At 45.0% G+C, this 27,720-nt stretch overlaps 1 protein-coding gene and 1 long non-coding RNA gene across 2 annotated transcripts in view; one reads left to right on the forward strand and one right to left on the reverse strand.

Moving 5' to 3' along the window:
* Positions 1-11,093: 11,093 nt before the first annotated feature.
* LOC140653345 (uncharacterized) lies at positions 11,094-13,856 on the reverse strand. The gene is made up of 3 exons (XR_012043091.1): positions 13,580-13,856; positions 12,866-13,002; positions 11,094-11,474 (listed from the first exon to the last, which is right to left on the reverse strand). It is a non-coding gene; the product is annotated as an uncharacterized lncRNA (long non-coding RNA).
* Positions 13,857-14,319: 463 nt separating this feature from the next.
* Positions 14,320-27,720, forward strand: part of MIS18BP1 (MIS18 binding protein 1) — a 28,325-nt gene continuing 14,924 nt past the window's right edge. Inside the window, exons 1-5 of the mRNA XM_072865764.1 lie at positions 14,320-15,057; positions 18,750-18,878; positions 19,963-20,477; positions 22,211-22,287; positions 24,339-24,469. Of these exons, the coding sequence (XP_072721865.1) occupies positions 14,484-15,057; positions 18,750-18,878; positions 19,963-20,477; positions 22,211-22,287; positions 24,339-24,469 (1,426 nt within the window). The 5' untranslated portion in view covers positions 14,320-14,483. The remainder of the gene's footprint in view (positions 15,058-18,749; positions 18,879-19,962; positions 20,478-22,210; positions 22,288-24,338; positions 24,470-27,720) is intronic.

A 27,720-nucleotide genomic window follows, 5' to 3' on the forward strand; every position in this document is an offset into this window, starting at 1 on the left:
CATGTAATCACAGCTATCCTGAGTACTCCTCTAGAGGTCACATTTGTTCCTCTATCAGTATTCCTGTGACAGTTCCCCAGAGAAAACTAGTGAAGTGATATACACCCCGCAAGTAACACCAAGAAGTACAACAACCTGGTAAAAGCAATTTCAAGGCTAAGGCAGAAACATGTTTCTTATCTCAGTGGGACCCTGCCATCAAATCAGTCTGTGCTATTGCTTGGCTCTGAGATTCATGAAATGGTATTGCCGTTAGACCACGCCAAGGCCAGTAACATGGCTGTAAATGCTCCAGCCAAGGCAGGAGCACACGTAGGGCGGAATTCACTCCATCTAACTGCAGCCATCTGCAGCACAGACTTTTGCACCTGCCTTGATCATTGCCACATACCCATGGAAAGAAATAGGCATTCAGACATCTACCTTCACACGGCTCCACTGGCTACTTTGATTGCCGCTCCTTCGACTATAGAGGAAACCTAGGGAAATAGGCTCAGTGGGCGTCTCACTGACAACTTCTACCTGCAGGGACAGCCACGGCCTTAGAAAACTCATGCCCCTAGGAGACAAAAACTATGGGTGCACAAAAGAGGGGGAAGGGAAAAGGAAGAGGGAGGAACCCCCTTTAATGTGAGCTGTGCAGGCTTGCACTTGCAGTGGGAAGGGGAACAAAGGTTTGTAAAAGGAAGTGTTGATGGGGAAGGTGTGAAAGGGTGAAACACTGAAGCAATCCAACCAGAAATGATCATAACAATCAATGAAGAAACATGCTATGGACATCGTACCAAACACAGAAATACAACCCTGATACCCCTGAAAACTGCTGTGTTTGAAGTTAGATCCCACTGGTGGGCAAAACAGGGAAGTATAGGCCGTTCCATGCATCATGAGTTCCCTCTGACCTCAAAAAAATAAAAGCAGGGATGAGGAAGGGAAAAGAGTAGAGAACATAGCTGAAAGGTTCTGAGAAGAAGGGCAAGGTCTGTATCATTAGGGAACAGATAGATACAGCTCTCTGACCCTTGCTATACACCACGGAGGGATCACCCAGGGACGTGGAGCTCCTCTTCCATCTGCCCTTCTGCACGCCCCGCTCCCACACACCCCAGCACCTTCTGCCTGCCCTTTCAGCTCTTCTCTTTATCCTGAGACCAGCTGCACTGTGTAGCGTTAACAGAACACGGCAAGAGAGCACAATCAGCTCTGGTCAGCCTGGGATTTCTTGTCCTAGAGAAGCTAACCACAGGAGCTAGGCATGTCCCAAATCAGGGAAATGAGACAGTCTCAAGCACCAGCTGTCATGGCTGATCTGCAGGCCCAGAGCATTCAGCTCTGTTGCCCTGCTTCCTGACAATATCATCAGAAAGCTGTAATTCTTTCTATCCTCTCTTTTTATTCCTTCGTAAGTACTTGTTTCATCACAGCCCTTCAGGTAATTATCACTGGAAACTTAGAATTACACAGAACCAATGCCATCTTCCCTTTTAAGAGTTAACTTAATAGATGAAATGGTTTCTACAAACATCCTTGTTCAGAGGAATGAGGAATAATTGGGTATATCTGAAGGCTGACTGCATTTCTGTTCCAATCTGTTTGCAAGGCACTCTTATCTGGTCCAGCCCTTTCTCTTTTCCGTACCTCAGTTGTATCCCAGCTCTTCTCCACTTTTTCAGGTCTTTGCTCTAGTGACAAAGAAGGACAACATCTCATAATCCTGAGTCTGTGAGTCTGATGCATAACCTGTGGATGTACAAGACAAAGTGCTCAGTGTGCCACTTGGCCACTCCTTAGTGCCTGTGCTTTGCCTCTTTCCTTTCTGCTCAGCATTGTGCTTTTTGTTCCTGGTCAGCCCACTGACCTTGACCCGGTCCTTCTGGCTCCTTGTCTGGCTTAATTTACCTTAAATTAGAGGTTCTTCAATCTCCTGGCATTCAACCCAGGGCCCTGATCATGCTTCTGCCTTTGATTTAACATGCCTTTGGCTCCTCCGGCTTCTTCTTGCTCAGACCTCAGGTCCTAATTTTGCCCTTAGCTATCTTTGGCCTCTGGTTTCAAACCTCGTCCTGCTCCGCCCCTAATCTTTGATCCCAACTGCCCACAGCTGGGCTGGGATTCCCTATCAGGCCTCACATTTCCTCCCCAGGGATGCAGGGTATCTCACTGGCTTTATGGAACCAGTAAGACAACCCCAGCCTGTCTGCCACGATGTCTTCCAGGAAAGCATGGCTCTGTTCTGTTTCTAGTTTTATTTTGAGCTTCCTGAAATGTATAACAAATACATTGCCAAATGACAGGGAAACAGTAGAGGAACTTTAAAAAAAATGAACAGGGGCTATTAAGAGACTCTCCTTAAAGAGCAGACTGCCCAGTGAAATAACAATGAAAAGGATGTGAATGGTTACTAAGGGAGATGGACCTGGCACTGCAAAACGTGATATTGAAATGCCAAGCATAAGAATAAACAGCAACAAAAATAAAAGCCCTAGAGAAAAGCACAAGGCACATGGCTCTGAGCACCATTGCTAAATCAGCAGGAGAAGAGTTCACAGAAATCCAATTAGCAAGGCCAGAAGCAGGAAGAGCAGGCCAGAATGTCAATCAGCACATGAAACAGCCAGCGTGAAGATGGAATGTAATAAACACATCCAACCACAATGTGAAATATGGGCAAGCAAAAGGAAAGCATGCGTGGTAAGGACAGAAATGGTTGGTTACTCCTAAGAGGAAAAAATGCTCTGAAATGCTTAAAACAAGGAATGAGCAGAAACAACTGCAGGAGCATAGGAGCAAGTGAGCTGTACAAGGCACGTATCACACCAACCCATAGGCTAACCCATTACAATCGCACAGACTAAAACAAAGGTCTTGCGATCACTTTAGCAGCAAACCAACTCTTGTGCAGTCCAAGAGCATTCTGCAGAGCTCCTGACAATTTCCCCTTGTCTGAAGGAGCGTGACCTGTTCCAGATCTTTCATCAATCCTGGCCACTCTTCAAACTCCCCATGGCAGATAATCCTCTGCCGTCCTCACTCTCCTACACGCTTCTCTCACGTGCGCCAGAAGACCTAGATTTATTTCATGTATTACTTAGCTAATCAATTGTGTTGCTTCCACACATCTTTCCTCCAGAAACCAATTCTAGCAGCCAAAGACAGGGACGCAAAATGAGACCCACACCTCCTAGGCCGGATCCTCTCTTACAAGAGCGGTACAATTGTCAAAACAACCAATCTCTCCACAAGACTGAGTAACAGGTCTTTGCTAATAGCACCGCAGGACAGATTCCCAAAGGGCACTAATTACTATCACCTTCTCAGCTTGTGTTGACATTCTTCCCAGCAGCTCCAGAACTGGACCAGTAGCTTTAAATCTGATTGTTGATTTTGAAAAAAGAGCAAAGCACCACTTCAATCAGCTAGTTCAACAGCTCCATCCATCCTTCCTGAAGGGTTTAGAACAGAAGAACATTTCTGAAAGTCTTATTTTATTCTTTTTAAATGTAAATCCAAACGTTCTGATGGTACAGTCAAAAAATCACAAACATTGCCAGCATTCCACCTAGAAAGTCTTCTGAGAAGGCAATATAAAATCAGACCCACTTCCTTCTTCTTTTTCATTTCATCATGAGCAGCTACTGCAGAATATTCTGAAGAACAACATGTTAGCACATTGGTTAACGCAGTCCATGTCATTCGAGCTTTCAGTCCATTATTTGCCTGAATATCTCTTCAGTCATGAATAAAGCTTGAATAAAGGGCAGATCTTTCACAGCAAAACAAATTAGTTTCACTAACACATTTGCATTCCAACCAAAATTACTAAATAAGCATGAACAAGATGAATGCAAATGAATGCACTGTTAATAAAATGAGAGCAAAATTTATGCACCAAATAATAAATTCCATACATCCACTGCTGAATAGTGCTGCCTGCAGAGTCCTCCTGTGGTGTCTGCCTAGTGATTTACAGCTGTCAAATCTCACATCAAGTTTCACTGATTGTAAGGTGACACACTGCTCTTCAATGACTGCAACTGCTCTATTAAAATGGTGTTCATACAGTCATCTTGCTTGCTATTTTACACGAAACAGAGGACAATAGACATATGGTGTCATGCTGCAGCAAGACAACATACTGGTAACAAGCAGACCAAGGTTGGCTTCCAGTGCGGTCTCTACTTGTCAAAAGATGTTGTTTGATAAAAAGCCTGACAGGGATTCCAGCTGCAGAGGAGAGGCCTGAAGGACCAACATGAAAAGCACTGGCAGAGGGTATTCAGAGTCTAGAGGGAAACTTAACGGTGTCAAACCCTCACGGTGTTACGATTCTGACGCAAAGCCATTACCTTTCATGGCCCCTGTCTATCCCAGACCTGACTTTGGAGAACAACATTCAAGTCTTATTTCAAAGTAAACCTGTCAATTAGAATGACATTTCCCAAATAAATATATGGGCCAAAGAAAGTTCCTTCAAAAGATTCTCTTTACATCGGCTCTTCTTCTGTTTTAATTTCAGAGTTAGGCACAATTCGACACACCATACACACCGTGTTTAACTGAAATCGTGAGTAATTACATTCAGGAGGAACACTGTCATACAGCCTTGGCTTAGCATTCATTACGGAGGCTGTGACACTATCAATGTGAGATCACAGTTATAGACTCCTTTGCTTAGAAGCTGTTTTCAGGAGTCAGCATAGCATGGAGTGGAACCGCTATACATGTAAATCTCATTTACTATCCATAAAGTTACTATCCATGGGAAGAATGAACCATTGTGAAAATATAACAATGAGAAAGAAACAGTAAGAATTAAGAGGTTACTGGAAGCTCTGAATTTTAATGACAGAATATTTTTTAAGAGTGAGAAAAGAACTAGAAAAGTAGTAGAGAGCTGAAGACCAGGACCTCAAAGGAAGATACGTCCAGTTTTGTTCAGGACAAAACCAGAGGGAGGACTTAGAGCAAATAGCAAGAAATGGTACAGCTGAATTTTGGTGGTGGGAAGGGGACGAACAGAGAGGTACTGGAAAACTTCCAAATGAGAAAAGGTTCCTGCACAAAACATGAAGCTTAAGCCAATAACTCTCCTGCGTGCACAGCTTTACAGGGACTTACTACACTGAGTACACAGGCGCATGCAGAAGTTACTTCAGGGTAAGCACAACTGAATTTACACACGTTAGCTGCTCCACAGAACTACCTCTGCATACCCTGACCCCACTCCCTCGACACAAAAGGAACTATGATTTTTCCACTGGATATGAACATGCTTTTGGGAAGCAAATTGTTCAGAGTGATTTGATGTGCCAGTTTTTAAAAAAATGTTAGCACCTGCTCATAAATCCAGTGCTTTTCCAAACAATCAATATCCAGATCTCTCAAACGTAACGAGTATTGTACTCCTGGCTAAGGAAAATCTCAAAGGTACACCGGAAATCACAGATCAACCAACCTCATTCATGCATAAACTATTTCTGATTTGTGAAAATCACCCAGCTTGTTTTGATAAGAAATACACATTATGACCTTTGCAAACAAAATCTTCCCTCAGCCGCATATCAGAATGAATAAGAGACCAGAGACAAAACTGGTTCAAAAGTTTTATCCTGAATCCCTAGAGGCTTCTGAAGAACTCTTTACAAAAAGCAATTACGGAACCAGAGTTAAAGGCAGTAATCAGTCTTGTATTAAAAGGCAGGTCCAGCTTCAAAACACATTAGTCAGTTTTCATGATGCCAGATGCTTGAAGAGTGACATTTCATTTCAGTTACTCATTAATTTCATTTAGTTATTTTTCTGATATCCCTAAACTACAGCCTCCTTTTTCCACTCCCTCTTCCCTCCCCCTGAGCTGCTGGCTGACAATGTAAGTAATATTACACCATTCAGAAGAGGCAAAAAAAAAAAAAAAAAAAAAGAATCTGATGGCAGCAGCCCATTGTCACCTAAAGAAGAGCGTGGTGGCGTTTTGTCAGTGACAAGTAGCGCTTTCACTCAGAAGCGTTTGCATAGAAAATCAGTATTTGTTTACTGCTCAAGCTGGCAGACATACAGACTCACAAAAGACACTTCAGCTTTTTTGTTTATAAACCGCCTGCTGCTGTGAATAGCTATTCAGTTATCATTTGTTTCTACTCCACCTTCATCCTGATGGAATATCAGCAGAACTTTTCAGAAAAATCAGTACACATATTTGAAAACTGGATAATTCCAAACTGTGCTTGATTAAACTTGAAAAAAAAAACCAAAACAAAACTTCTTAGCCGTTTTGCAAGCAGTTTCACCTAGAAGACAAATCAGACTGTTCTGACATCAAAATCTGGAATGGCTTCTTCAACCTGGTTCATGTTTCCAGTAATGACAAGCAAGCCCTTACAGAAGCCCCATTTTAGCCAAGCTGAACATGACCCTGTCAAAGGAATGCCACTGGAAAGCACCCTGTTACGAGCGGTACGAAGCAGCAGCGTGCTAGTGGGAGCTGTTGTTTTTCCTTCTTATTTTCCTTCAAGGGAACAGTAGTGTTAGGCACATCCATGCAAATAAATCCACTGTGGTGAGGAGCATTTAAGAGATCGCAAACTTTATGACAGAGTCCCCTCAAGAGTGTAGAGCCTACTCACATACAAGATTTAATTCGCTCAGTTTTGGAAGGTTCTTCAGAATTTGTCCAAAGACATCCTCTGAGTGGGACAGGTGGACAGCAATGACATGCTGATGAAGGAATGGCAGAGGAAATGCTCTGTCAGATGGCTATAACCTCACTACTTCGAGACTAGTGTACGAAGTAGAAGTGCTGGGACAGTGCTCGCACTGACGGATGGGGAGGAAAAAAAAAAAAAAGATGACAACAAGGTGTTTACCAAAAGGCCCCTCCTGTCCAACAGCACAAGTTCCACCAGAGCTCTTGGGATGATGGTGTATACATCAGTGTACTACATTTAGAGCAAGGGCAAGTAAAGAAGCCCATAGGCGAGTGCACTTCCATTAATCAACATCATTTAAGTGAAACTTCAAACCTGACCTAATTTAGTCAATTTATAGCAAGGCCTTTATCTAAGAAGTCTGACCAATATTCAAACTAACTGACTGTTAGCACATGACAGAGAGAGGATACAGGTATAGCTAGGGGTTCAGGAACCAGAAATGTTCTTAAAATTATTTGTTAAATGAGATCTTTAAATCTGAAACAAAAGATAAATGCTAAAAGAGCTCTCTCCAGTTTCAGGCTTTGGACTGGATCCAACTTGAGACACTCTACTGGTGTCCCACTCAACAGGAGAGGCTCACAGCTTTCTGAAAACTAAAACCTGTAATGGTTCTCACATCCAAGGACAGGAACAACAAAAAAATCACCTGATGCTTTCGCAAGTCTTGGACAACTATTCTGGTTGTCTAAAACATGTTCTGCCGCAGAGCTTCACGCGGCTGTTTTGATGCCGATGGAGTTTGACTGAGCAAGGCCTCAGCCTGCAAATCACAGTCGATGTGTGGAAAGTTGCATAAAAGTTGTGTTTAGAGTACTCCACAGATTTCCACCCTTCATTCTAAAGTTATGAGTGGTTAAACTTATGCTTAACTATCCTGACTAGTCCCATTAATTTATTAATTCTAGCTGGTGTTGAGAAGAGCAGCTGGTAAAGGCATTTTGTGGAAAGTCAGCTCAGAACACAAAGCTCTTTATCTGGGAAAGAAAGAAGAGAAAGTTCCCTATCTTTGGAAAATGGAGTACAAGATACTGCCGAGGTTTCTCCCAGCAGAGAGCACACACAGACGTGAGCAAGTCTGATCGATCCAAAGGCATTCAGGAACCACAACAGTGAGCGGGGGGAAATGCAGAACTCCCTCCACTATGCTTCTTTCAGGCAGAATAAGCATGTTGTCAAGTGTTGCTCCTGGAGGTCTTTGAGCATTTGAAATGCTTCAGGCAAACCCTCAGGATAGAGGGAATCCTCAGTCACAGTTAGCAGGCTGGGAAAAAACATCACCATCTGCTTCCGCTGATGAAGGCAGACTCCTGCGCTTACAGAAGTGACATCCTTTCTGAGCTTGGCACTGGCAGCGCTTTGCCACTGCAGGACTCGGTGCTCTTTCGCCACAAAAGCGGAAGGTCAGCCATGTATCTTCCAAGACAGCGGGTGGCAAGGCACAAGCTTTTTCTACAGGAGGATGGAATCCAATTGTCACCATCAAAATTCCTTCTGGTAACTGCAGCGATTGGCATAGGCTATTGCTCCTCTAAAGTAATTAATAACATAAATGTCTCAAAAATTTCCTTTAAGGTCATAAAAAAAAACGTAAGAAACCTCCCCATCCCCACTTTGAGGAGAGAAGACCAAATTGCTGCAGCCAACACCAGAGTGGTGCAGAAGCAGAGGCAGAATGAGCAGCCAGCCTGAATGAAGACTTCGCCACGTTCCCCAGACCTCGCTGTTCCTGCAGCTCAGCCATCTCTATTGACTCCAGCAGGTCTCACAAGTATTTGGGACTTTTAATAATTAGGCTCTCATCTCAATAAAACTGAATATTCTCTGTAAGAGTCTGCCCATGAAAATGTTGCTTTAGAATAGAAGAGAATCGTTTAGGTTGGAAAAGACCTTTAAGATCATCAGGTCCAACCATTAACCCAGCACTGCCAAGTGCACCACTAAACCATGTCCCTAAGCACCACATCTACACGGCTTTTAAATACTTCCAGGGATGGTGACTCCACCACTTCCCTGGGCAGCCTCTTCCAGTGCTTGACAACCCTTGTGGTGAAGACATTTTTCCTAATATCCAATCTAAACCCTTCCTGGCGCAACTTGAGGCCATTTCCTCTCGTCCTATGGCTTGTTACTTGGGAGAAGAGACCAACCCCACCTCTCTACACCCTCCTTTCAGGCAGTTGTAGAGAGCAATGAGGTCTCCCCTCAGCCTCCTTTTCTCCAGGCTGAACAACCCCAGGTCCCTCAGCCGCTCCCCATCAGCCTTGTGCTCCAGACCCTTCCCCAGCTCCGTTGCCCTTCTCTGGACACGCTCCAGCCCCTCAGTGTCTCTCTTGGAGTGAGGGGCCCAACACTGAACACAGCATTTGAGGTGCGGCCTCACCAGTGCTGAGTACAGGGGCACAGTCACTGCCCTACTCCTGCTGGCCACACTCTTTCTGATACAAGCCAGGATGCCATTGGCCTTCTTGGCCACCTGGGCACACTGCTGGGTCCTATTCAGCCGGCTGTCAGCCAACACCCCCAGGTCCTTCTCTGCCGGGCAGCTTTCCAGCCACTCTTCCCCAAGCCTGTAGCGCTGCATGGGGTTGTTGTGATCCAAGCGCAGGACCCAGCACTTGGCCTTGTTGAACCCCATACAATTGACCTCAGCCCATGGATCCAGCCTGTCCAGGTCCCTCTGTAGAGCTTTCCTCCCCTCAAGCAGATCAACACTCCCACACAACTTGGTGTCATCTGCAAACTGACTGAGGGTGCACTCAATCCCCTCGTCCAGATCACTGATAAAGATATTAAACAGAAATGGCCCAAACACTGAGCCATGGGGAACACCGCTTGTGACCGGCTGCCAACTGGAGTAAACTCCGTTCACCACCACTCTTTGGGCCCGGCCGTCCAGCCAGTTCTTTACCCAGCGAAGAGTACACCCGTCCAAGCCATGAGCAGCCAGTTTCTCCAGGAGAATGCTGTGGGAAATGGTGTCAAAGACTTGGTTAGCACATTTGCTGAGCTCTGTCAGAAGTAGACGGGAGACAGCACAAAGTTCTCACAGGGAATTCTTGCTTGCCTAACCACAAGATCATTTTTGTCTTCACAACTCTGACTGTCAATTTACTGAATACCTCCCAACTCTCTGGAAACTAAAGCAAGCTTAGGTAAAGATTCCATGGGTAAAAGCTCTACTGTAACTGATTCATTCAGCTGCCCCAAGATCATCCCCAAAGGAAACAGGAAAGTAAGACATAGGCTAGATATCTGAGATGCAATAAAGTCCATCAGTAATTTGCAGCACGAAAAGGTTTAATTAGGTTTAATGAAGATTATTCTGTATTTCTGGATTTTAAAGCCAGTAATAAACCATTCTGTATATACCTATATGTATACACATACGAAATATATGAGTATTTGCTTCTGCTCTCCCCCCCCCCCCAAAAAAAAAAAAAAAGGAAGCAATGGGGTTGTTTTACATCCATACAATTACTTAAGATCTCAAAAATCTGAATGAAGGATAAACTGAATGGTAAAAAAGTATGGAAAATTAAGAAAACCACCAGTTTTCTCCCAGAAATGGAAGTATGCCTTTCATAAAAAATGGGTAAAGCACAGTAAGGGTACTGCCAGTAAGTTACACAACAGTTAGCTAGGCAGATGTGTAGATATGACCAACGTAATTACTACGCTACCAGAAAAACAGCTCCAGAAAGGAAAGGAGAAATAAAAGACTAAGCTTCTTCACAGAGCTTCACAGTAACTACAGGAATACAGAATGGAAACCCTGAGGGCAAGAAGACATTTCTTTAGTTATCAACAGTAATCTATCTTGGCTAAATAGGATATAGTAAAAGATATTTAATTTTAAACAAGCTCCCTCCCTTTGCTCTGTTTCTCCCATTGGAACCCTGTTTTGGGAACACAGAACATTTGGCATTCTCTCATGAGGGCCGCAGGTGGCAAAGGACTAACAGAATCTGTTTGTCCCCTGGGTCTCTCATTCGTTAGGCATCTCTCCAGGACAAAAACATTACAGAGAAAAGTGATTGCCAGACTGCAATAAGGTAAAACCACGCAGAGGACTCCAGGCTTTTATTCTTATGCCTCTATACTTACTATAGGTATATATAATTTCCAGGATTGCCTCATTGACAGTACCTATTAAAAGGACCCCCTGAAAAATGAGAAAACCTGAAGTATTCCCATGAAAAAAAACGTGAAAAAGCATGCACTCCTCAGCCAAACAGCATGCAAGTTGGTTGTTTTTCAGTTTAACCACACACTGCAGATCTGGCTCTGAGGTCACTGGACCTTACATGCAATCTACAACACAGACTTTTTGGCTTGTATTTTTGCAGATGCTGCCAAAATAGCTTATACGAGACTAGTCAGGAGAATGACACTAGATGTGCACGCATGGCATTTCTTTCCATACGAGTATAGGTGGTCGTGGCGGTTGGTGAATCATCTCTAAGGGATCCGCAGCAAGCAACTAACAGAAGCAGGTCTATTGGTTGCGTGCTCGACCTAAGTTCACATGGCTCTAAGCAGTGCCTTAAGTTCAGCGGCGTGGATTGCATCTCTACTGGAAACTAAAGAGAGGCAGGAAGTCCAAAAAAACCATCTTGGAAGTCCTTTTATAATGCAATCATGATCTGTCCTGTGGTGAATCCTTTTTTCCGCAGAGACTGTTATTGGCATCAGCAGTCTGCCCAAAGAGAGCTAACTGTCAAGTCAGGATGCCAGTTTTCAGGTCCTTTCTTGTAATTGCTGAGACTGAAATAGATGCATTCTAATTAGTAAAATATGTATGTCTGCTTTTAAGCCCACAGCACAAAGACCTGATAAAGCTGTCAAGAAGCCGTCACTTGGAGCTGCGGCCTTGAGCTAAAGAACTTGCACTTTTTGCCTCTATCTGCTCTCCCACAGAATAAGCTCTCCTGTGTACGCAGCTGTTGATCCCACTACATGCCATACCTGAACTCATGCTACCCAACGAAAATCAAACTATTCCACTCCTTCTTTTTACCTTAACAGCTTTCTGTACTTAGCCTGGATTATTCTTTCTTCTCCATACAATCAACCTGTCCTCTCCATTATGGAACAAAGAATCAGCAAACAAGCTTAGAAATTATTCAATAAATGCTATTTAGGAAGGTCCACTGGTGTCAGGTAGTATGTACAAAAGGGGACTTGCTTTGCCCTGTTAACAAAGGTTATAAAAAGCATGGGCATCTACAACTATCTAAACTACACCCCCGAATCTCACAACCTATCTTCTACTAGAATGAAGGAACTACCCCTCACTCAACTTTTTTTTTCCCCTGAAAGGAAGAAAAAGTATGATGGCTTCTGCAAGTAACTGGAGCAAAATTAATTTTCTTTGCTTTTGATTACTTAGGCAAAAGCAGATCTGATAAGTATTTAAGGTAGCACTAAGATATCATTAGAGATAAGGAATAAATTGTGAGTTGACCTTTTTTGTTGTTTTTTAAGAGGAGCTGAACCATTACAGTGCAATACACACCATTAGAAACTGATAATATTACAGTGTATCAAACAGATTGCTCTACTACTTTTGGCTTACCAGTGCTGTGCCAGCCAGGCTGAGACCATGCCAGCTGGATGGACAGTCAGTTATATCCAAACCACAATCAGACACATAAAAAACAATGTAAAATGTAGAAATAGCCTTTTCTTGCCATTCCTGTTTTGACTTTTTCATGCTCTTCTTTCATTTTCCCCATTGCCTTCTCCAATTGCCCTCCCCACCAACAGGGCTACCAGCCCCGTTACTTCCCCCAGAGACCCCAGCTCCACAAACTGCTGCAGAAGGAACAGCGCAGGGAGCCAAGGGCAGCGGCAGACACCAGAAGAGCTAGTCCAGCTTGCAGAGATCCGTCACTGAACGCCTTCTGAAACGCTTGCTCTTGGGCTCTGAGTGTCCATACAGCACTGTGTAACAGGCAGTACTTGCCCAGCTTGTTCACACACAGATTTTGATCTCTGTAGCAGATACTCTTTCTCTTCTTTAACTGGGGGAGCAGCTCAGAAGCACGTGAAACCCTCACCAAGAGGCTTCAAGACCACATAACCTCACAAAACATGCTTCTCACTGAAGTATTTTCTGTATAGCTCATGACCCCACTCCCCAGACACGCACCTACCTTCGATTCTTAACACTGACAACTGTGTACCTGGGTATTTCTCCTCTGCATACGAATTCTTAAAAATGTTGGGCAGCAGCAAGCACAGGATCATTGTCTGCTATATAGTCTGGGCCACTAATTAGCGTATCCATTTCCTGTAAGAAGCCCAAAGACTTTAATTACCAAATAAAAATTAAGTTGCAAAATACCAAATAGAACCCCAAAATATCCAGCATAACTACGTTTTTTTTTTAATGTAGCTATTCTTTATTAATAGGCACTTGGTCAGTATCAGTAAACACTGAGGTCGTTTCTTACCCAAAACTGGATTTCTAAGCCTACCTACCTGGACTAACCTAAGTATCAGGCACACCTGCTTCCACAAACTATTCACTGTGCCTCCTCATTCGCCCGGAGAGCCGGGCTGCTGGGGAAAGCCGTTAATTTCTGTTATATGGATTGTGCAAGTAACTTCCCTCCTTTCCTGCTTGCAATGCGAAACTACCACTTCGTCTTTCGGCCAAGACAGAGACAATAGCTCGCCTGTGTTTTCAGGGCTCTAATTACAACCCCCATTTCGGTTATAGACTAGATTTACTGTTGTATTTTAAAAAACCTACACCCAGTTACAGCTCGGGGTCACTTTACAGGCCAGGTCCTAGAAGTAAGCCTCGACGCTGCTAAAACGCGCTAGTGAACTCTTTACGCTCATTTTCTCTGCTTTTACTTTACCTGAACCCAGGAGCACGGAGCACGCAAGCCTCCCTGGCAGCGCTCCGGTTCCGCTCCGCCCTGCTGGCCGCCCTCGCTCTCCGCGGGGCTGTGGCACTCCCTCACTGCCCGCGCCCGATTCCACGGCCCCCGGGCCGACCCGCGGGGCTGTCCCCAGCCCGTCACCTCTCCCCGGGGCCCCGCCCTCCCGGCGCTGACAGTGCCGCACTCGCTTAACGTTTAAACACGCTGCTGCCAGCAGCCGGGCTGACTGGACACCGGCTGGCGGGTCTGGGGGCCTTCGCGAGAGGCGCCGTGCGGCAGAGCCCCTGGCGCCCAGCCCGCCCTCCTCTCGCAAGCGGCTGCTGCTGCCGCCTCAACACGGGGAAGCATCCTCCGCCCGCCCCTGTGAGCGCCGGCCCCGCAGAGGCGAGGCGAGGCGAGGCGCGGCGCTGCGCTGCGCTGCGCTGCGCTGCCCCGCCCGCCAGCGCCTCAGCGCCTCAGCGCCAACGGCCGCCCGCGCCTCAGCGGCGGCAGGCCACGCCCATCGGGCGGGGCGGACTGAACCACCCCTCCGGGGGGGGCTGGGGCTGCAGGCCTCGCTGCCAGCTCCCTAAATGCCGTTCCGCAACTTCCGGTCGGCAGCATGCTCTCCCCCCTCACGCTGATTCTCGCCGCCCAGGCGGGCGGTGACGCCACGAGCACCCGCCACCAATCCGGGCGCAGCGGCTGCGCTCAAATCCTCTAACAGCCATGGCGGGCTGTCCCGTCGCGCGCGCGGGGCTTGGCGCCGCCGGCCCCTGAGGGGGCGGCGGGGAGGGAGGGACCCCCGAGGAGGGACCCCCGAGAGGGGCCGCCGAGAGGGGCCGCCGAGAGGGGCCGCCGAGAGGGGCCGGGCAGGGCCGCGGCCAGGCTCCGCGGCGAGATGATCGTGACGCCCACCCAAGGCCAGGCCGGCGCCCCCGCCCGCCGCCGGGGAGAGCTGCTGTTCCGGTCGGCGCCCCTTAACAGCATCCCCGCGGGCGGGCTGACCCCCGTGAAGGAGCTCCTGAGGTGTCAGGATACCCTCAAGGCCGCTCCGGCCGCCGCGGAGGTGGCGGGCCGCGGGGAGAGCAGCGCCCGGAAGCCGGCGGGCGGCGGCCCCTTCCAGCCCTCGGCGCTGGCGGGCGGTGAGGAGCTGCTGGACGTCGGCGTGATGCGGGCCGGCCCCAGCCCTGGCCCCGAGCGGCGGGTGAGGCGGGAGAAGCGGCGGGCGTGCGAGCCTCCCGCCCAGGAGTCCCCGGCCAAAATCTTCCAGCGGATGAAGGCCAGGGCCCTGCGGCAGCAGCAGGACCCCGCGCTGCCCGCGGGAGAGGCGCCGAGGAGCTGCGGCAGCGACCTGATCCTGACTCCCAGACCGAGCCTCGTGGAGCAGGGGCGAAGGCACAAGGAGCCTGTCACAGCAGAAGGTCGGCAGAGACCCGCCGAGGTGCCTGGTGGGGGTGTCCAGCCAGAAAAAGGTTTGTTCGAGTGCTTCTCCGAGAAAGCTGTCTCATATTTAACGTTTTGCTCGCTGTGAATTCCTCTGCGTTTCGCTTACAACTCTTCCAGGGTCTGGGAAAAGCAGCCAGTGTGTGTTCATAGGTGTAAAGAATACTGGAACAGTACTGGTTTTCCCCCAGGTGTTCGGGATTTTTTTTTTTTAAAGTTTGGATGGAGGGGTTTTTTAATGCTAAAATATGTCTGTACCATAGTCGATTTCTCTTACCCTTTCTTTACCTTAGAGGAATTCCTCCCATGGTATTTTCTCCTTTTCTTGCTCAGTCTGGCTTTAACTGCTCCCTCTGTTCTGTTTGTGAACGGGATTGACCTTTTGCAACATCTTGAAAAACAGAGAATTACACTTTATAAGTTAAAAGCATCAAACCAAACAATTACTTGAACTACTCCCTACGGTCAATACAGAAAGGAGTAGAGGTTGGTGGAAGAATTGCTTGGGTTTTGAAATCCTGGGGCGTTTCCCTGGGCACTCTGGTCTGAGGACTTTTGCAGTGCATCTTCTGTTTCTGACTCGCTGGTGTAACGTGGACTTGCAAGCGCCGTGCCCCCTCCTGTAAAGGTCTGCAGCCGCTGGCGGTGATAGGAATGGCCTTCCTTCTGGTTGTGTGTATCTGTACAGGCAACAGAGGTCTTTTAGAGAGGAAGGTGTCCTGCGGTGGTGCCCTGTTATTCTCATGCTATCGTCACCTGGAGTGGGAGACCCGCTGAAATATTGGCTGGCTTATCAGAAGGGTTATGCTTCATTGCTACATGTATTCCTGTTTAAAGTGCAGTACTTGCAAATGTCCTGTACTAAACTTTTATCCAGTTTTGGGTGGGAGTTAAGACCTACCTGGTTTGTCTGTGTTTGTTTTAAGATATAATTGCAGAAAACTAGGCTAAGTGCTCAGCCTAGGCTAGTGTCTTATCTGGCCACTAGCACGGGCAGCTGCATGCTGTTTTCACTGGGGGGCTATCGAGCTGTTCTCAAAAGAACTTGCTGTTATGAAGGAGGTAGCGCAAGGCACTGGTTAGATATTAAAAAGTCTTCCTAAATCTCCTTGTTGCACCATAAAATCACTTGTTAACTTTTATTATTTCTGTTGGTTACAATAAAATGAGATTAAACCACTATTATGGTGTCTGGAAAAAGGGAGACATTGCACCCATCTTTAAAAAGGGTAGCAGGAGGACCCTGGGAACTACTGACCTGTCAGCCTCACCTCTGTGCCTGGGAAGATCATGGAACAGATCCTCCTAGAAGCTATGATAGAGCACATGGAGGACAGGGAGGTGACTCGAGACAGCCAGCATGGCTTCACCAAGGCCAAGTCCTGCCTGACCAACCTGGTGGTCTTCTCTGATGGAGTGAGTACGTCAGTGGATAAGGGAAGAGCCACGGACGTCATCTGTCTGGACTTCTGTAAGGTCTTTGACGCAATCCCCTGCAACATCCTTCTCTCTAAATTGGAGAGAGATGGATCTGATGGATGGACTGTCTGGTGGATGAGGAATTGGCTGGATGGTCGCATCCAGAGGGTAGTGGTCGATGGCTCAATGTCCAGATGGAGATCGGCGACAAGTGGTGTCCCTCAGGGGTCCATACTGAGACCAGTACTGTTTAATATCTTCATCAGTGACATAGACAGTGGGATCGAGTGCACCCTCAGCAAGTTTGCAGATGACACCAAGCTGAGTGGTTGTTAAAGGAGAAGCTGCTGCCCGAGCATTCACACACCATCCAGGGAGTCACACGCACACCACCCGAGACTTTAACTGCTAGGACCTGAGTCCCTTCGCAGCGGCAGCTCTCCTGAGCTGATGGGTGCCCCTTTTTGACTCCTTGCTCACACACACTCACTCTCGGGTGCTTCCTCTCCCTTCTGGCTCAGCCCTAGGTTTCCTGAAGCAGAGTCTCTGATACGACGTACGCCAGGTGAATTTATCGAGTGGTACAGCGGTGAAAACAGCTCGAGCTGGGTGCCTCTGGAGAGGGACCCAGAACAAAGAAACCTCTGGGTAATTATACCCTTACGGTCTAAATTCGCCTCCCCTCAGGAGACAGTTTGGACCAATAGCAGGATTTGGGTCTGGGGTCTTCCCGTTCTTCACTGGGCCCTTTCATTGTCTCTAGGTGGGCCAATTCTTCTCTTATCTCTAAGATTGCAGCTTCTGCTAAGATTGAAGCCTCCTTATCTTTCTGGTTTGCATCAGTTTTGGGGGCTTTCCTTCATGTAGCCAAGTAAAAGTTCAGCGCACGGTTGGTGGATCTAGGTGAAAGTTTTTGCGGCCTAAGGCTTCAGCAAGCCTTGATACTAACGCTAAAGTGACTACTACAACAGTGGTGCAGTTGACGCACCTGAGGGACAGGATGCCATCCAGAGGGACCGGGACAAGCTGGAGAAGTGGGCCTGTGTGAACCTTGTGAGGTCCAACAAGGCCAAGTGCAGGGTCCTACACCTGGGTCGGGGCAACCCCCAGTATCAATACAGGCTGGGGTATGAAGGGATGGAGAGCAGCCCTGCGGAGAAGGACTTGGGGGTACTGGTGGATGAAAAGCTGGACATGAGCCAACAATGTGCGCTTGCAGCCCAGAAGGCCAACCGTGTCCTGGGCTGCATCACCCGCAGCGTGGCCAGCAGGGCGAGGGAGGGGGTTCTGCCCCTCTGCTCTGCTCTGGTGAGACCCCCCCTGCAGTGCTGCATCCAGATCTGGAGCCCTCAGCACAGCAAAGACATGGACCTGTTGGAGCGGGTCCAGAGGAGGCCACGAAAATGATCCGAGGGCTGGAACAGCTCTGCTGTGAGGAAAGGCTGAGACAGTTGGGGTTGTTCAGCCTGGAGAAGAGAAGGCTGCGGGGAGACCTTATTGCGGCCTTTCAGTACTTAAAGGGGGCCTATAGGAAAGATGGGGAGAGACTTTTTAGCAGGGCCTGTAATGACAGGCCAAGGGGTAATGGTTTTAAACTAAAAGAGGGGACATTCAGACTAGATAGAAGGAAGACATTTTTTACGCTGAGGGTGGTGAGGCACTGGCCCAGGTTGCCCAGAGAGGCTGTAGATGCCCCATCCCTGGAAACATTCAAGGTCAGGTTGGACGGGGCTCTGAGCAGCCCGATGTAGTTGAAGATGTCCCTACCCATGGCAGGGGGTTTGGACTAGGTGACCTGTAAGGTCCCTTCCAACCCAAACCATTCTGTGATTTTTTCTAAAAAGTGAAAGCTCCTGAAGTTTTATTTCCTTTTTAACAACAGATTTCCAAAAGGTATATTTTTGCCCTTGCATTATCACATCACAAATTGATGATGACTTTTGATCGAATATCAAAAGGGGTTAGTTACTGGTGCTGCTTCGTAGACCTTAATGCTATGAAGCACACCCCATTTGTATGCACCTCCAAGCTCCTGTTGATTGCTGTGGGCTGGGTTACATCCAGGCACGAATACACATGCCTGAGGGTGTTTCTCAGGTGCAGCTGAGGCAACATAACAGCTAACCCCTGATGAAAAGGGAAAGGTCGTATTGCGCATCCATCTTGGGAAAGAAAAGAGAACATATTGTCGTATAGTGGAGTTTAGTATCTTACAAAGTATGTACTTTGCTTCCCCTGACCCCCACATTAAAATGTTTTTCTTCCCCCAATTCAAAGATTTTTTTGTCTTATTATTTTCCAGAATTACTTCGCACTCAGATTCCTGAGAACCAAACCATGAAAGCGCTAGCCATAGACCCTCTTGTGTTGGAATCCCCTCAGAAGTTCTTCTTGCGTATAAAGCGGAAATTGCAGCAGCAGCAGCGAAAAGGTACTTGGTATTGCTCTTAAAAACACTTCAAAACCTTCCTTGACTTCAGGGTTTCTGTTCTTGCTTATAATCTCTCACATGCTTTGGCAGAGTATCATTCTTCTTGCTTTGTAGTCTGCGTGCAGCGGAAAATGGAGGAAGAAACCTGCACATCTGCCTTTTCAAACCTGGAGATGGCATTAGACTTGGTTGAACTATGCTTTAGGGCTGTGGGCTTCTGACCTTGAAGGTTGACATCATTAGTCCGTTTGAGCGCGCTATCTCCTCTGACAACGAAAGCCATCCACCTTCAGGCGTGTGACGTGGTTATGAGTTCTTTAGAGACTAAGAGTAACACTTTGCCATTTGAATGTGAAACTTGGTGGAAAAATCCTAAACCTCTTATTTGCTGGTGGTTTGTTTTTGGTTTTTTTTGTTCCCCCCTTAGCTTTTAATACATAAAGAGAAAAGGCTTGGCTCCATGAGAAACTCTGTATTTGGTTTTTTCCATATTATTACTTGATAGCAACCCTGTATATGCTTCTGTCCTGTAATTCAGTTTTGAAAATGTAGATGAAGAAAATGATGCTTGCCAAAGTCTTAGTAGTGTTCAACTTCAAAACTGAACTTGATTTATCTGAAAATTCAAAACCCAACGCTTGCAGCTCCCAGCATAGCAGCAGCATGGCTAGAAGTCCAGATCTTGAAGTCTGGGAAGATGGAAATATGTGAGATGTTGGTTTTTGTGAAAACAGATTTTTTTTTTTTTTCTCTGCAAGGAGGATTCATTAAAGAAAAGATGGGAAGAATGGTCAAGATATACTATTAATAGATATGGTGTGTGCTAGCTTGGTTTTGGGGGAAAGTAGGATATCTGTAAGTCTTCAACAGCAGGGGTGTTGATCTGGTGAGGAAAAGCTAGTCTGAACAAATTCAGAGTGGCTTGCTGTTAACATTAACAACTGAAATAGGCAGTGCTTTCACAATTGTTGTAATGCTAATCAATACATCCTCCTCTTATTAAAAAAGGAGCTAACTTTATGAGTATATTCTTATTAGTTCTCAAATATCACTAATTTCTTTGTTATTCCTTTTTTTTTTTAAGGGGCAGATCCAACACCTTCAAACCCAGTCAAGCAGAACATTCCTCCTTCCACAACTACAGAACAGCCATTAGTCAAATCTGCTTTTGCGGAGCAGCTCAGGAATGATCCTCCAGAGTATGTGGCCACTGATAAGGATGATCAGGATAGTTTCCTTGTGGAATCAATGGATGCTGATGATGAAATGTCTCAAAATACAGTGACTAGTTCTGTCAATTTAAGCCCCACCCCTTTTAAAAATGGGGATCGGTTAGAAGAAAGGTGGGGAGATGGAGAAGCGAAACGTACTGAACTTCATCAAGACAGAAGAGAGTTGCAGCCAAGTAATAAGCAAGCTGCTCATGGAGTAGAAAAGATACTGGAGACTAATTCTCAGAAGCCCTCACAGTGCTTATGTAGCATTATGCTCTCTTCTCCCAGAGTCCACATTCCAAGGAACCAAAAGCTGAAAGAAGGCTGTAAGGTCCCTTTGGATAAACCTCATACAGATCGAGTTGCCGGCAAAGCAGAGAAAGAGGTGGGAGAAATGAATACTTTAGGGCAGCAGGTGCAGTCCTGTGGGCTGCTTGTAGCTCATAGTTGTGATTTTTTTGTTGTTTTTTTCTTGTCAAAAGTAATGAGCACTTAGAAGAGAATAAATATTATTTTATTAGATTGTACTGGGAAACACTTTCCCATCAAAAGGATTTCTTTTTTCCCCATACCCCTGAACATCATCATCTTGGAGTTTTTTGTTGGTTTTTTTTTGTATAAAAGAAGGCCTTTTGATTTAGCATTCACAAGCCACAGTATGGGCTGAAAGAGTTCTCTACCTGAAGAAGTCTCCTACATCATCTCTTTAATATGTTAATTGCCATGCGTTGATATGATGGACATGAAACAATTCACTGGCCCATCCAGTTCTTGGCTGTCTATGCAAAGCCAGGGAGGAGAGATCTTTCCTAGCTGTAGGCCAGGGGTGGTTCTAAAGTTAACTGAATCTGTACAGCTGATAGTGAGGTAAAAGTCTTGGCTTTCCTACAGAATATCCAAACTTCTGTTGAACTAAGTGGGACAAGAATCTTTTCCTAGGAAACCAGTCTGCAGATCTTATTTTCAATTCAGTACATGCTTGGCACTATTTACAACTTTCTGAATAAATCTTGAGAAAAGCGGTGTATTTTGAAGCGTGCCGCATTCCTCGGTGACTAGCCTAGGAAACTGGTGGAAGCATACCTTCCCGAGGTTTGAGTTTCTTTTGTTGCCTGGAGAAATCTGTGGGATTGCAGTCTTCTTCAAGTTAAGCAAGTTAATTGTTTCATTCTCCCTCACCGTTGTCAAGCATGTTTGATATGTTTTCCTGTATTTAAAAAAAAAAGTTACTTGTATGATGAGTGTTGATTTAGGTAAGGAACAGGTATCTCTTAATATTAAAGATTTGTAGCTGAGTAGAAGATGCTGAAAGAGATGTATTGGGCACTACAGATCTGAGCATCGAGTAGGTGCTGGCTGTACGTGTCACGTACCTTTCCTCAGTCAGGGCTGAGTCATTGGTATGATCTTTAGTGAAGTCCGGGCTGATGGTCAAAAGGTGAACATCATTAAAGAAAAGATCTGGAGCTTATTCACTGAAGTTGTGAAGAGAAATAGTGATAGTTTCAGATGTCAAAAAAATCATTTTCCAAGAAGCTTTTTTTAAACATAGTCATATGTTTCACACACAATGTTCCAAACTGCAGCTCAAGTGCAACTGGCTTGCTGGCTATTTAATGCAAAAGGAAGGTACTGCAGCTGTATGTGTGTCAGTAGTTTGCAATATCAGTTATAGCCATTTTAATACTGTCTAAATTTTATCAAGAATAGAGCTAATAAATACAATTTTATTTTTTCATGGATAACTTTTTTTCTGAACAGTAACAGAGAACAGATGATAGGGTGTAAGAGATATGGTGTAGTGTTGGAATTTTTTGTGAGGAGCTTTTTGGATTTGCTAGAGGTCTTGGCCAGTGGCCTTGTCTTCTGAAAGTCAACATTAAATTACTCAAAAGTTTCTATAATTTAAATTCCTGTCTTCACTTGTGCATTAGACTCCAGCTTGATTATGCTTCAACATTTATGTGTATAATGGTTGTTTTCAGTTTTTCTGGTCTGAAGAATGGTGCCTAAATAACTTCTCAAGTTATACAGGAGTTAATTTCTATCTTGGTAATGCCTTGGTGATGTTGCGTAACTTAGTCTAATTTAAAAATGACTTTTTTTTCTTGGTAACAGAAAAATATCTGCCTAACCAGCTGGAGGATTAAAGTGATGGATGGTAACACTGCAATATGCGTTGAAGGAAAACGGAAGTAAGAAAAAGTTTTCTGATTTCAATGCAATGTAAAACATGTTGGTGGGCTTTCAGAAAGGCTAGAAAGGCTTATACCATCTTCGCCTGGCTGAATAGCTGTAGCTTTGAGACTTGTATTTGTGGAATATCTTGGTAACTGTTGGAAGCAATTCCACACGTCTGCTGCTTTCCTCCCCAGCCACATGGAGTGTGGCCCTTTGCTTGCATCCTAACCCTTGTGACAGTGCTTACAACTCTCACTGTGGTTTTTTAAACATAGTTATCTATCTTCTGGGTAAGCATGCTGAACCCATTTGCTCCAGAGCCTGCAGAATGGCAGAGCTGGTGCACGGGGGATGAGGGACTGCGTGGCTGGAGGCTGGGGAATGGTGGGGGAGAAGGAACCATGATTGTCCTGACTTAGGTTGGCTTAGGTGGCCATGGGAGTGGTGCACCTTCATGGAACTTACTCTTAGCCTTTGGTAAATACGAAGTGATGTTACAGTTTAAACTTCTTTATCAAGAAAGAGGTGAATTCCTTCATGTGTGCAAGAGGTAGAGTGCCTACATACAGGAAACTACCTGGTTTGAAATAATTATTTCAAAGTCCAGTCCTGAGTCAAAGAGCTTAAGAGGAATAAAGACAAATGTGTTTGTCTAGTAGATCCCCCAAACTGGTGCTGACTAGGGGTCTTAGGAGCTTCTACTTAATTTCACAAAAATTCCGTTTTCTGTCTGCTTTAAGTCAAACTTGGTGCAGACTGCCATCAGCCATATGTTCCTGCCATATCATTTGTGATGGCACTTTTACTCCTACAGCTATGTGGTGAACCATGGCAGCAGCTGATCCACCTGAAAACTGACTCTGCATTTTTTTTGGTTATGTTTTGGGTCAGGTTGTATTCAAATAGCTATAAGGTCAGGAAAACAAGTGTCAGAACAAAGGAGAGATTTAGCTTGCAATAAAGTTGTTTGAAGACATTGTGAAAATATACCGTTGGAAAAGAGTATTCTGCTCTTGCTGTAGTTAGTAACTACCTAACACATTACTTTTCTACTGAAAACTCAGAACCTCACCCAACAGCAGTAGCACTGTGAAAGGAAGTAATTCAGTATGCTTACTGAGAGATGCCAGGAGGCTACATATTCTGTGGTAGGATTTGTAGTAGGAATTGACATTTGTTTCATGGCTGTATGGAAAGAACTGATCCTCTCACTTTGCACCCTTCACTACTAGCTATGTGTTCTATTTTCTGTTGTGTTGGTGTGTATCTGATACATGTTGCTTACATGTGACGTTTGATTTGCTTTATAGACCCTCTGAATTGACTTCTGTTAATATTTTGTGACAAGTTATACGGTTGAATGTTTTCACTGTCGTCTTGGGTTTCAGTCCTTAATACTGTTCTGTAGTCTGGTCTGTTGGTTATTGTTGTAAAAGCATTTAAAAAAACAAACAAACAAAAAACCCACAAAAAACCCCAAACACACAAAAAACCCAAACAAACAAATACAATACCCTATGTAGATTTTCTACTTTAATGCTTGGGTTTATTTTTTATTTCTCATGGAGAGGTCCCTTAATAATGTCTTAACAACTCCAATTTTTGCACATATTAGGGCTCCTTCTTCAGTTGTTCTTGTTTTTAAATAGGAAGGTGAGAAATAAATATAATAATCCTGGGGAAAATATACATTTGACCTGTATAGTGGTAGTTTTGTAACTTGCATGATGGTATCACTGCAGTAATGAGCTGGATAGAGTCCTTTAGTGCATTTTGCTTCTGCAGCCTAATGCCCAGCTAATGCTCTGTGACTAACGTTTGCAGTAGTTGACATGTTCATTTTGTCTCCTGTCCAAGTATTAGACAAGGCCAGGAGACAAAATGAACAAGCTTCTCCTCCAAGCTAAGAAAAGAAAACCTAGCACATCCTGCCAGTGTCTATATCACTCATAAAATACATGACACTACCAGTCTCTCACGGAATATCAATATTCTAGTTTTAAATTCCTTCTTTTATGAAAACAGTGTTTCATTTCTGTTCTTCATGTTACCTGTCTTTTCTTAGAGATATGAAAGATCTGTCTTGGCATAGTAATGCAATTATGGAACGCATAGCACACAACCAAGTTAAAACATCCTCTGGCAGTATCTACTTGCTACAGGGAAATATAGATTCAGCTTCGATGAGAAAAGAAGGTAAGATGATTCTTAATGTAACCTTACAAACTGAGAAGGGTTTTAGATTTATGATTGCACATACTGCTGAAGCGAACGTTTTGTCTTACCCTGCTAATTGGGCTCGGTGGGTATTCAGCACATGCTGGAAAGTGACTCCAGCATCAGATTTCTAAACACTATCTAATGATAATTGTAGCTGGCACTTTTAGGGTGCTGCAGTTACAGGGAGGGGTTTCAGAGCATGGCTAATAGGTATGTTCTTCTAAAAAAACTTTTGCTAAGATTGCCTTTATGTAATCTTGGTCAATGTCTTAGCATTTAAATAGTGCTAAGACATTCACATGGGGATTGTTTGTACACTACTGAAATTACTCTGGTGTTCGCATTCTATCTGTGACGTACTAGTCAGTAATTAACGACTAGCTCTGCAACACTACATGGAACTTCTGTTTGGAGACAGACTAATTATGGTGTCAGTGCTTTATAATTAGTAAACTAATCCATATTTAGGGTCTAAGTTGTATGCTATATCAAATCCAGCAAAACTTCCTGCTTCAGATTGTTTTGAAGCATGTGGAATTTTAAAGGAAATTTAATTTACACACAAAGTTAAAGTTAGGCTAGGCTTTATTCCATTTTTGTTGCTTCATGTGCATACTGTCATGCCCACTAGTGAATGAGCTGCCGTGTTAGTGCTTACAGGCAGCTCTAGGAACATAAAGATAATCTGTGGCAGAGATGGAATAAACGCTTGCCTTCGTACAGACGTGCCTTGTGCGTGTGATCACTCTCTTTAAAGGAACATATATATGCACTCTTTGCTCTTTCGGGCCCAGCAGAAAGCATCCAAAGATGTGTCTGTGGCTTTAATTTTTTTCTTCTCATTTGCAGTACTGGGATGCATTCTGATAAATACCTGACTTGGCTGCTCTCTGACTTGAATTTTTTATTAGTTCCTCTGCTAAATACTGATATTTGTTTTTATTTTAATATTCTGAGAAGGAAAAGTGATAGCAAGAGACTTCCGAGCAGAGTGGCTCAAGTACTACAGAGGTTTCCTAAGCCTAAGAGTTAATGAACTGTGCTGGGTCAATTCTGCTGATCTTTGGACTTAGCACTTATGGCAAACTGTCCTTCCTTCTCAGCTTCCCCCTCGCCTCCCAGCATCCCCCAACACACAAAGAAACTGTCATGGGGTCGGTGTGGAAAATACCCTGGAAACACCCTGAACAGATTCAATATTGATACAGGAATCAAAAGAGAATTTAAAGACATGCTAATGTAGGTAGAGAGGAGAAGAAATGCCACATCTGAAGTCTAACCTGAGGATTTCCCTAAACCAGTGGTACTGGCAGCCAGGGACGGCTGGGACTGTCAGCAGCGGCACCGTTAGTTTGTGAACGGCACTGCACCGGTACAGAACTACTTGCCTGTGGAAAATATTTGATGTGTAGCGATACTCCAGCTGACTCTTCGAAGCCCTGAAATTATCAATGCAATGTGTTGCAGTAAGAGCACTGGCTAGGCACTTACCGACTTCTGCCTCGTTACCAGACGTGGCTATGAGCCATCTGGGACTCCAGGTGTGCTACCAAACCTATCTGCTGGTCACTGTTGGTGGAACTCTGCAAAGGGCAGTACAGGCTATGTGTGCACAGGCTCTCCTCCTGGAAAGGTGTTTTCTGCGGTTGATGTCCCAGCAGCCCCAGAGCAGGAATGTTGCACACAACCCCTGTGGTGCTCGCTCCCTTCCAGCCCTGCATCTGTGCAACAGCGCTCGCTGTGCTTTGGCTAGAGCCCTTCCCGATGATCAGGACGTCTTATCCAGTCCATATAGAGAATGAACGTATGTGCTGTAATGAAATGCTACTCCTAAAGCATTTCAAAGGAGCTGAGGAATGAAATAACTAGTGTGTAACATCTCTCAAAAAACCTGCTTTGATACCTATGGGCCTGAAAGGTGGCTGATGCAAAGCTTTTTTTAAAAAGTTGTTTCCCAAGTCCCTTGAAATGCAGCGTTTGGCATTCATATGAGGTAAACCAAGAGAAACTGTGATAATGAGTGGGATTGGTGGATGTACAGATAGCGAGGTGGGGGGAAGGCATCTACAGTGCTACTGTAGACTAAGTAATGCCTCACAGTGGTGTAAGACTTCTCTGATGGGGCCCCTAGACTTCGGGCTTCTAGAAAGGCTCTTGGGAAGATTTGTAAGGATGCAAAGTAGTTATGTGATAAGGAGGAGCAGCTTCTGTGGGTTTAAATAACAACAGAAAACAAGAGGAATAAAAAGAATCCCATAATCGTGTTGGCTGTTGAGCAGATTCATAAACTTTGTAGAAAACATGAGCTGGGAAGCAGCAGCTGTAGTCTGATGTTGCTAAGTTGCAATCAGGATGGTAAGGGTGAGTGCTGGCCACAAAGCATTTCATAAGAGCTTCAGAATGGGCATTGGAATGGTGAAATTCAGTCTTGATAAATGTGAAATGATGCATGTGGTGGTAGGGGAAAGCATATTGTTACGTATATCACAGAATGGTTTAGTAGTTTGGTTTGGGTGGGACCTTTAAAGATAATCTAGTCTGACCCCCATGTGATAGTATATGATGATATATGACTGTAAGACTCTCGGTTCACTGTAAAAACTGAGGAACAAGGTTTGGGGGAGTTGATAGGTGGCTCTATTAAGAGGTCAGCCTAATGCTCACTACCGGTTAAACACCTTGAACATGGAAAATGAATGGAACAAAGACTGCTGTAGCTGTAAAACCTATGTGATACTTGAGCATCTTGAAGACTGAGTACAACTGCATGTCTTTCCTTCCCCTTCCCCGCAGAAACCCCAATGACCTGCTCTCCAAAAGAATGCAGAAGAAGTAGGAAATGCGTGGAGAAGAATGACATGTTTAAAGTTATGAAAAGGCTTTCACAGGGCAAAGGAGAAACTAAGCTAAGACTGTCTGGCCTGCAAAACAGGAGACTGGGGAGGACATGTGGGAGAGGTTAATGAAATAACAAAGGCAATGGAGGTGGTAAATAAAGATCAGTTGTGTGCAGTCTCTTGCAATAACAGAACAAAGGAAATAAAAAAAGCCTAGCAGAGGGGAAATAAAAAGTTTTTCATGCTACATGCATCTCATTTGTGGAAATCCTTGCACAGGATCTTGTAGATGCTGAAGTTTTACATGAGTTCCACTGGAAACTGAGCAATTTCCTGGAAGACAAATTCCTTTAGGGTTTTTAAATACATAGAAATCAGTGTTGATTTCTC

Source organism: Ciconia boyciana, chromosome 6 (assembly GCF_034638445.1).
Source record: "Ciconia boyciana chromosome 6, ASM3463844v1, whole genome shotgun sequence".
Taxonomy (NCBI): domain Eukaryota; kingdom Metazoa; phylum Chordata; class Aves; order Ciconiiformes; family Ciconiidae; genus Ciconia; species Ciconia boyciana.